Source organism: Excalfactoria chinensis, chromosome 1, assembly GCF_039878825.1.
Source record: "Excalfactoria chinensis isolate bCotChi1 chromosome 1, bCotChi1.hap2, whole genome shotgun sequence".
Classification (NCBI taxonomy): domain Eukaryota; kingdom Metazoa; phylum Chordata; class Aves; order Galliformes; family Phasianidae; genus Excalfactoria; species Excalfactoria chinensis.
Window position 1 is genome coordinate 5,635,224 of NC_092825.1, and position 10,669 is coordinate 5,645,892.

At 38.6% G+C, this 10,669-nt stretch overlaps 1 protein-coding gene across 3 annotated transcripts in view; it reads right to left on the minus strand.

Moving 5' to 3' along the window:
* Nucleotides 1-10,669, minus strand: part of UPF2 (UPF2 regulator of nonsense mediated mRNA decay) — a 52,793-nt gene that overhangs the window by 39,866 nt on the left and 2,258 nt on the right. For all 3 annotated transcript variants that reach the window (XM_072350653.1, XM_072350743.1, XM_072350838.1), the window contains exons 2-5: nucleotides 7,565-7,944; nucleotides 6,144-6,923; nucleotides 1,865-2,025; nucleotides 750-947 (exon numbers count right to left, since the gene is read on the minus strand). In XM_072350653.1, the coding sequence (XP_072206754.1) occupies nucleotides 750-947; nucleotides 1,865-2,025; nucleotides 6,144-6,923; nucleotides 7,565-7,926 (1,501 nt within the window). In that variant the 5' untranslated portion in view covers nucleotides 7,927-7,944. The remainder of the gene's footprint in view (nucleotides 1-749; nucleotides 948-1,864; nucleotides 2,026-6,143; nucleotides 6,924-7,564; nucleotides 7,945-10,669) is intronic.

The following is a 10,669-nucleotide window of genomic DNA, read 5'->3' on the forward strand; positions in this document are numbered from 1 at the left end:
TTTCCAGTTGTCTCCAAATTCCCTTTAGTCAAAGTTTCCAACCTCCCCTGGGCAACCTGCTCCAATACTCAATTCCCCTCACAAGGAAATGTTAGAAACTAGAAAGAAGGCTGTGAGCTAGGAAGCTGAAATTCCATTCTGACCCAATATTGATCTGGCACACATTTATCAGGAAACTACCAAGTTAATGTCTTTGTTCACATTCTAAATGCTGTAACAGGGCTCTTACTCAAACACGCATCTTCTGTCACATTTTGAGTCAGTGATGGCAAATACCACTTTTAACCCATTATAACTAAAGCAGATTATAACTAAAGGCTATGAAACTAGGGTCCCATCAGAAGTGAGGAAACATCCAGTCCTTACAATCTACTGGATTTTTATGATCAGATGGCCATAATTAACAACCTAGTGAAAACAGAGTGAACACTAACATCTCCCTAAGCTTCTACATTTCCCCACAGAGAATGTAGCAATAACTTACACTGTTCACTCATCAATTATTTTAAATTTATAATTCCATTAATAGTAAATGCAATTCAACATTTTTCCTTAAGTGACACTCAGGTAATACCTATCCCCACATACACAACATCCTAAAAAACACACCTAAACCTGTGTGTTTTCTGATGACCACATATTTTGTTACAGACTCGCTACTTGCATCAATTTTGCTTATCTGTCAGAAAAGATATATAAAAATAAACAAAAAGCAAATCAACAAAAAAACTCATATTTAAGCATTCTACCTCTTGATTCATCTTTGCTGGAATCCTTGCTCTGAGTGCACTTTTCATTATCTTTAAACAAAATTGCTGGCACAAAAGCCTTCAAGTCAATGAGATTCTCATAGAAGTTTCTAGCATCCTCGTCTTCCCAGATGCCACCTTCCAGGTCATATTCTCCAGGCTTTCCTGGTGTGAAAATATCAATGCCAGGCCCATGTTCTGCAGAAATGCAAAACCATCATAAAGTTATTTATGCAAATTTCTCACCTTAATAAGGAAGGAAACATCTTCAAAAATTAAAAAGCACGTCAGCCTGCTCATCATTGCCATTCCTTTCTCATAGATGTAACACTGTTTACTTTAAGTTAACTTGTAGTAATCTGATCCGATATTTCAATATGCAATCTTCAAGTTTGGAATTTGGCATTCACAGAAAAACAGGCAATCTCAGTGAGACAGTTAAATCAGGTAAAGGCAATAGACACATTATGTCCTGCACGATGAACTATACCCAGTAGTATTTAAAGAACAGAAGGTTACAAAGCATAACGAAAGCAAAGCACTCATGAAATACAACATTTTAAAGCTCAAGATCACTTCAGATGGAAGGTACACTCATACCAACAATATTTCTGAATATTCTGAAATAAGGCATTAAATAGCTTTGCATATGAAATGTTGTACCTCTCAAGAGGTCAAAGGAACACCTACTGAATTACCTGCTGTAACAGCATGTTCCTATTCCTAACATCATTGCAAAACACATTTCAAATTCATTTCAGAACAATGCTGGTTTATAAAATATATATAGCTATTTAAATATTAAGAAGGCATTATTATTAAATGGATCAGTTTTGAATTTCCATTTATTCCAATATTACCCAAAACAATCTAAAGATATATTACTTCAAACTCTGTGACCACACAGTATGTTATGGTTACAGTTTCATGTTAAGTTTAATTACTTAAATAAGCAACACTATTATTTATTCCTTTATATCTGTAAGGGGGGAGGAAAGGGAATAAATCAAAATAAATGAATGGAAAGAACACATCAGTAAGAACATTTAGTCAGCTTCCCCCCACATCCAAACCAGCTCCAGCATCCTGTTTACTTGCTTTAGATGATGGCCTACCCTCAGGTGTTGGTTTGTCCTGGGGAAGGTCAGGCATATTTTCATCCAGAATATCAGCTAGAGATTGAGAATTTGCCAACAGTTTCTGATAAGACATCGCAAATTCCTCATATTGCTTATGTCGGTCTTCACTCAGTTCACCCTTGGAGTGAAGAATGCGCCTATAAAGATCAAAGACAAAGTGAGACAACTTTCTTAAATCATATTTGAGCTATGCTAAATCACGACCAGTTTCTCTAGGAAAGCTAATCTTCCCTCTGAGGGGATTGCAAATACACAGGAAACATTTGGGCAATGCTTTCCAACACCTCCCCCCCTCCCCACCCTCCAAAAGCTATGCTGATTTAACAAGTTCAGTATAACCAAATGTAGTATAGTCACAGGAGCTCCACCTTCCAAAGAAAACAGCTAACAAACAAACTCCTTGTTTTTTCAAACACGATTATCCTGTAACAGTTTTGCACCAGGACCTCTTGTAATAAAGTACAACATTCAGCTAACACAGAAGTTGGATAAAAGCTGCAGTACATCTGTAGCAGTACAATTCCTTGCAGTTCCAATGATTCATTGGAGGACCATTGCCAGGAGGCTCAAAACAGCAAAAAACAGTAGTACATTAAAACAAGCTGAGTTATTTCAAGGCTATCAGTCCAAGCTGAGAGTAGTTACATCTGCTTTTTTTCCTCCCTTGTTCTTTCATTTCTTTCATAAGAAGTACTCAGGCTAATTTTAAAACCCAGAACTGCTTTCAAAAGCAGACTGTGTTTATAAGAGTACGAGCACCGCCTGCAATCTTTTCTGCTTTTAAACTTATTTTTCTTAACCAATCGAAATACAATTAACACCCAACAATTTAATCAACTCAACACCTTGTACCAGCTTAAATATGGTCACACTTTTTTAAAAACAGAGTAGACAGTGAAGTTCAAAACTGTTATTTTATATTTCCTTTGAAGAGCATTCCATGTAAGTATTAACCTTATACATGTCTGTCTCTCTCTTTTCCATGTGGATAATATATAAAATAAAGCTTCACAGCATCTGCCTGACAAGGACAGATGTTCTTGACAGAATGACCAAATCATAGTGGTTGGAAGGGACCTCCAGAGATCATCAAGTCCAACCTCTCTGCCAAAGCAGGTTCCCTACACCAGGCCACACAGGTAGGTGTCCAAGCAGGCCATGAATATCTCCAGAGAAGACTCCACAACCCACCTGGGCGGCCTGTTCCAGTGCTCCGTCACCCTCACCATAAAGAAGTTCTTGACGGAACCACAGAATCATAGGGGTTGAAAGGGAACTTCAGAGATCATCGAGTCCAAACCCCCTACAACCTTCCCTACAAAAACATGCCACTCAGAATGGGTTTAGACCACAAAAGCCTCAGGTGCTTTCTGAAAGGTGTTTTAGATTGACATCGCTCAGCAAAATCAGACACCAACTATCAGGGATCCAAATAATGGACTTATTCCTCATTTTAGAAAGAAAGCTTTGCCTAAACTTGGAAAGGATTCCCTTCTGACTGCCCTGATCCACTTTAACTCCTGATTTTAAGAAATGGAAGTAACCTGAAGTCTCATATTGTGTCAGAAAACATCAAAATCTGAGGTTAATTTCATAGAAGTTTATGAAGTAACGTGAAGATTTTCCCCATAGCAACTTTTGATAAATATCAACCAATTACCATGTATTCATTTATAAGTTAGAAACAAGCAAAAAGTACACTTCTGATTCTGGTAGAGTGCTACACAATTTCTGAAGTCTAATTTCAAGAATACAACCAACTACTCAGAGTAGTGCCCCTACAGAAGCCAGAAATTCCAAGTGTGCCAGACTTTAAACAAGAAATCTCAAGAACCTTCAGCAGTTTGAACCAAAGGTACATAATGCTGCAGTCTCTGCCAGTGCTAAGCTTGCCACAGAAGACTGATGATTAAATTATCACCAGGCTTTTATTAAGCAGATAAATACATAGCTCAACCACATTCTTGCCAACACACACCACTGTGTTACAGTCCAAAGGTTCTCCAACAGTCTGAGCAATATAAATTCAGGGATATCAATACTGGCATTTTTGTTTTACTGGTAACTTGGGACTAGAAAGTCATCTTTCTATATAGGACATTCACAGGGCAAGAAAAGTTCTTTTGCTCACTTGAATCAAAACATAATTTAGATATCTTGCTAGAGAGCAAAAGGCATTAACAGTAGCAAAAGCTCTATTTCTCATCCCCTCTCACAACTGCACACCTGGATAACATGCACTACCAAGCTTCAGTTAGCGTTAAATTCAAGCCAACGCATGCCAAATAATCTTTCAAAAGCACAACCTGTTTTTGCATACAATCAACATTACAGCATAGGACACTTAACCTTACTTTAAAACTCTTTAGGATTTTGCATAGTACCACAAATCAGGTTCATCAGATCTTTTGTTTAAGTTAAGCATGTTTTAAGTGGTTTAATGGAGTTTCTTCCACACTTAACCACTTCTGAGAACTCATACTAGAACCTGGCAATCCAGTAGCTGCCTTCCAATAAAAGAGCCTGCAGAGGTTTTGCTATGGGCTTAGCTTTGCAATCACATGATCAAGTTCTACTGTCCAAGTGCAGCTCAGAACAGTTCTCCTGATTAACCACCTGCAGACATCCTTTGTGTTTGCTTCAACCAAATGCGTTGGCAGGTAATTAATATGTTGAAGCACACAATAACATGCTAATTCACAAGTAATCCGAGCAGTATGTCAAGCTGAAGTCATCTCACAAAAGAATTTACTTCTCAAATTTTATTAAGCAGCTAAAACCAACATTTAAAACTTCAGATAAATATAAATGTTTTCATCTGGTGATAAATGATACTTCTTCATACTCTTCCACCAAAACAAAGCTTTGTACTTAAGCTCGCAGGATAATTCAGACTGGAAGGCAGTCAGAAAGGTCACTGTTCCAATCTCCTGCTCAATGCAAGACCAATGATGAGATCAGACTGGTTTGCTCAGGGCTCTCTCTACTCAGTTTTTTTCTATTCAGTTTTGCAAGTAAACACTCAAGTACATTCCCCTGACCTAAACCACTTATGTTCTCTCATCTCAGTTTTTCCACATCTTCATTCCCTCGGAATTTCTTTCACTTAAGTCCCATCACACAAACTTTATGCTTGTTCAATGAAACCACAGCCAAAACAATAGCGCCCCAAACCAAGTATAACTGTGTAAGTACAGAAATTTATATTGATTAAACAGTGGCAAAAGCTAAGTTGGTAACTTCCTTTAAGGCATTAAGTTAGCAGGAGAATTAATGCTAGCTCGAGTCAGTTTATGATCCCCTTAAATACAACAGTGGACTGAGACCAGCTAGGACTGCAGCACAGTATCTATCAGCATAGTAGGTCGAAGTTGAAAGCCTTGATTTGGGAACATCAAATTTGGGTGTGTTTGAAGCACCATTTGGCTCTGTGGTAATGATCAGCATTTTGACTGAAACCTATGTATACACACAGTACCACATCATTTCTACTGGCCTGAAGTGCTTCCAAAAGGATATACAACAACTGCAATCATTTAAGACCCACAGCTGGCTTTAGCTTCACTCTAATATAATGGCAACTCAAAATGCTTTAATGAAAAAAAAAGCACCTTTTTTTTTTTTTTTTTTAAACAGGTTTGTTTATGGTAGAAATAAAATTATTCAGACCTTTAAAAGTCTGAGTATTAATCCTTCAACATTAATATTTCATATATACATTAAAAAAGGATTTGAATCAAATTGTCTATACCTTTAAGCTTCTGCTTATACAAAAATTGTACACAATGAAGTTTGAGGGGCACTTTGTTATTCCAGTCTTATTTTTCCTCCATACCCACTACCACTGGCAACACTGGTATACTAGAAGAAATATAAATGAGCCAAAAACACTGTGGCATATGCTCTGTTAGACAGGTGTGGGTGGAAAGGAAGAAATCAGATTATGTCACCTGGAAAAGGCCAGTACCAGCTGGTAAATAAGCAAGACACTCAAGCAGCTATGGGAGCACCACCAAAATAATTGAGTTAAGAGAATTAAAGTTCAAAGTCAACCTGCATTGTCTTCAAAGATTCTTGAGGGATCTGGGTTTTCAGTTTGATTGAATTTGACACATTTTTTGGCATACTGCAGAACAGACATCTCCTAAACACCTCTAACAAGACTTTTTTGGTGACAAATACTGCAACAAATCTAGGCATTTCAAAACCAAACTATCGTTTCCTCCATAAACAAAAAGCAACATTTAAATGTCACCTGTTTTGTCTTTCAATATTTTGTAGCTCCCTGTGGTCCCTTTTCAGGTGTTTGGTCAAAGACGTAAAGTATTCCTTCAACAGATTCTGGAAGGGCTGTTGTTTCTCTGGGCTAATTATCTCACTAGGAGGAAAGCTCAAGTTAAACTTCTCTGCAACAGTTTTTACTTTCCTTGGTACCAAACCAGCAATGTCATCTCCACAGTGCCGACAAAAGCTGATCACCACAGAAACATGAGTGTGCGATTCTCGATCAGCGTTAATAATATTTTTAAGTTGCTCATAGATTAAAGACAAACCTTCCTTGTCAGTGAAAATCCCAACTATAGTCAGTTCTGCAATAAAACGCAAATCTGTTCTTAGCTTTGTAATGTTGGGAGTCTTCTCTTCTTTCCTTGCTTCAAAATGCTTTTTCCAAGCCTGAAGTAACGAGGGGGCAAAATCAGCATAGCGCTGGTGAAAGAGAGAACACAAGTGCACAGCGCAGTTCACGTCTGATATTTTCAGTTTGGCTTCCACAATAGAAGCTACTGCTTCTGCAATGTATTTGCTTAAATTCAGGCTATTAAAATCATGGGACAAGGAGTCCCTTTGTTGCTCTGTAATGGTTTTTAGCTTCTTAACAAAAGCCGTGTTCTTCTTCAGACTGGAGTCTAATCTGCTGAAGAAGTTTTCCTCAGGGCGATTGTCCGGTGCATTCTGGTTTTTGCTGCGAAGCTCTTTCCTTGCCTGATGGCGCTCCCAAGCCTCCTGATGCAACTGGTGTGCTTCCTCTTTTTCTCTAGGAAAAGAAAAAGGAATAATTATCATTACAGCACCTTACTCCCATGTTAACAGGTCAAAGAAAGTGAGTTTGAAACCCTCCAGTAGTGCTGAAGAGTACTATGAGACTATTTTTCACAAGTTAATCCCAGAACACTAAAGCATCTGCTTGATAAACCACTGCTTGAATTTATTGCTCCAAAAAGCAAGTCGCATTTGTTACAAAACTGAATTTCTCATGTTCTTCTATGCACAACATCTTAATCCCACCACACCTGCAAATTAGAAACATGAAACTTCATTTACTCCAGACTAAAATTAAGTTATTACAGAGCAGGACAGCAACCTTTTAAGTTACTGTACTAGACCTAAGGGAAATCTAATCCCAAACCACTGAAATAAAGGAAAATCTTAAAAAGCCGAATTACATGGCTATGACATTATTCTCCATCTTCAGAAGTAACATACTTCATATACAAGAATGTCCAGAATCTTGGCTTTTCTGTTCTAAAGATGCTATCTTCAACACCATAATGCCCTCTGATATCACACTAAGATTAATTTACATACTAAGATTAACTCAAACAGTTCATCTTCTGTAAGTCAGCGCACAGTCCTCACAGCAGGACTACAGCACACAAGTATTTAAGTACAACTTACTTCAGTTGAGCAGCTGCTTCTTCTTGTTGACGTTTAACTTCCTCCTCTTGCTTCTTTTTCTCTTCCTCTTCGTGTTTCTTTTTTTCTTCCTCTTCTTTCTTCTTTTGCTCTTCTTCTGCCTTCACTTTATCCTCTTCCTTTTTCTTCCTCTCTTTGTCTTCTTTTTTTCTTTTATCCTCATCCAGTTTTTTCTTTTTATCTTCAGGAACCTTTACAGTCTCTCTCTTTACCCCAACTTTGACATCATCTTTTGGCTTCTCCCTGGTGCTCACCGATCGCCTTTCAACAAATTCCTTTTCTTTATTATTTAGCAGAGATTCTTTTTCATCCATATTTGCTGACTTTTTGCGCTCAGCTGGCATTGTGTTACCCAGGCAAGTCTGCAGAACCACAGGAAAATAAATACTGTTAGCCTGCTGTTGACATATCAAAGTCACTTTCACAGCCCACCCATACTCAATTCTTAACTGATCAGAACAGAGATTTGACATACATTTGCCACAACCAGGGAATGAATCTAATGACAGATAAAAAGTAATCCTTTTACTACAGCATTCCAAGTTGCAAAGCTAAGCTCACAATAATTCGGATAACTTCCATGTATAAATTATTACAGTGATATTCTGAACAAATTGCAAAGTTGTTCTCAGCATAAATTGTGAAGTAAAAGCATTTGAAATTTTTGCAACCTGAGGAATGTGTGATTTTAGTTCAGAAACAGAAATTCATGTGAACAACAAAAGATCCAAGACTGATGGAAATGAATTACTGCAACTTAATAAAAATATTTGATTCATCAGCATGCACCTCCATCTCACTGAGATTACTACAGGTCGTCTAAGAACACTCCCTCTTCCAATACAGGTTCAGAGGAAAACACAGTTTTGACCTGAAGAAGTCCAATGTCCTGCTCAAAGCAGGATGAGTTCTGGGGTCAGACAAGACTGCTCTGGACTATCCCAGCACAGTCCTAAAAGCCACCAAGGAAGGAAACTGCATAGCCCTCCTGGACAACCTGCTCCAATGCTCTACTGCCCTCATGGTGAAAAGCATCATCCCATTCTCCACCCTCCTCAACCCTCCCAAGATGTCCCTGGTCGCTGGGCGCATTCATCCACACAGCACAAGTAGCAGCTGGAACAATGCTGTGCTGAATACGATGTATGCACAAGCCTTCATGCCAGCAGTACAAACATAAAAGATAACAGAAAAGCTGTAATTAGCAAGAATGATCAAAGGCTCCAAACCTTGACTCTACCCAACTGACTTTTTCTGTTTTCCTCCCATACGTAAGAGCTTCATCACCTTTAGGGTTTCCAGCCCTTTATGCCTTAGCTCTATTTGGTGAAGGGATCCAAAGAAAACATATACTCAACAAGAAAGGGCAGATTCACAGAATAGTTAAGAATTGAGTGAGACTCTGGACGTCATCTATTTCAAGTTCTTTCTGAAAAAGGGGTCAAGATTAGGAACTTGCCCCATGAAGTTTTGGGTATCACCAAGGATGGAGACAGGAAAGTCCCTCTGTGTCCTCGCTCCAGCAACTGGATATTCAGTATTGGAAAAAAAAAAAAAATTCTCATATCATCCTTGAATTCAGTATGGCCCAACTTGTGCCCATTTGTTCTAATTCCTATCCAAGTGCTGCTCCAAGGACAACTTGGCTCCATCTTCTCTGTATGTCCCACTAGGTAGCTGCAGACATTAATAAGACCTCCCCTTCTCTTCTTACAGATGAAGAGACTGTTCTCTTTGCCTCCTAATGATCCTGGTAGTTCTCCCAGGGTCTTGCTCCAGTACAGCAATGACCTTCTTGGAACAGAGAACCCACGACTAGAGCAGGTACCCAGATGTGATTTTACAAGTAACAAATAAACAGGAAAAAACTTTGAACCTGATGGCTTGTTACTACAGTCCAGAACACTGCTGGCCTCACTACAAGGGTATTCTTGCCCTTCTATATCTCAGTTAGACCAGATGATGAAAACAAGCTGGATTCACATATTGCATCTACTCGAGAAAAGGGATAATGAGATGCTTGCATCTCAGACCAATTAAGAGTGCTTCCAATATCCTTTTCAACTGTTTTTAAAGATAACTATAACTAAGATGTCACACTAAAGAAAGCTTATTTCTTACTAAGTAGTTCACATTCCCTGCCCCCACGGCAAACCATAACACAACAGATCCATATATTAACAGTCTCATGTGGAACACCTGCATTATCTCAGATGTTTGCATGTGTCTTATGAAAAGCCATAGCTGCAAAAAATGACAGTGTTCACATACAGGCAGTGACACGTTAGTGGTAAAGAACCTATCGGAGCCTCTTTGAAGGCAGTTGGCAACAGCATCAGTGAAGAGACATTTCTGATGCTGTACTGTGGAAGTGAGACCAATCAAATCAGCACAGCTTACACAACTACTAGCAAATTTGGCTCCCCAATGCATGTCTACAACTAAAAGGCTTCTCAGCTCAGCAGCTCTGAACTACTTGGATTTCAAAAGGCTGACAGACATCAACTTAAAACAGCATTATTATGAAATCAATACTTCACACACATATACACAAAAAAGAGCAAACAACTATGCAGCACTCAGAACTGCTTCAAATGATGGGTCGGAACTAATTTTCCATCTCTTTACCCCACTTAAATAGGTCTTGTTCCTTACAGACTCATCCAGGAGATGGAAGACCTGCTTCATCTTCTCTCACTATGAATCCATACCGTTAGTTCCAATAGTTCTAGACAGAAGTTTAGCTGCCTATATAGTGAGGAAAAGTGGGAGGAAGGGAGGCTTTCAGTACTCAAACAATACTGTAACATATTACAAGCAAGATTACATCTGGTGCCACCTCACATGAAGACTCCCCTGTAAATATATTAAAATGCTTTCCCACCAGGAAAGTTACTCAAAACAAAAAAAAACATGTCTCCCACTTGCTTGTATGAAAGCAAGACAAAAAGATGTGATAAAAAGGACAGAGCACTATGATTTCACAAGGCAACGTTATCTACTTTCCACACCCCCACACCCTGTAAAACCAGGGACAAACAATTAGTTTGTAACTGATTTCTGACCTATCCCATGGGAGATACAACA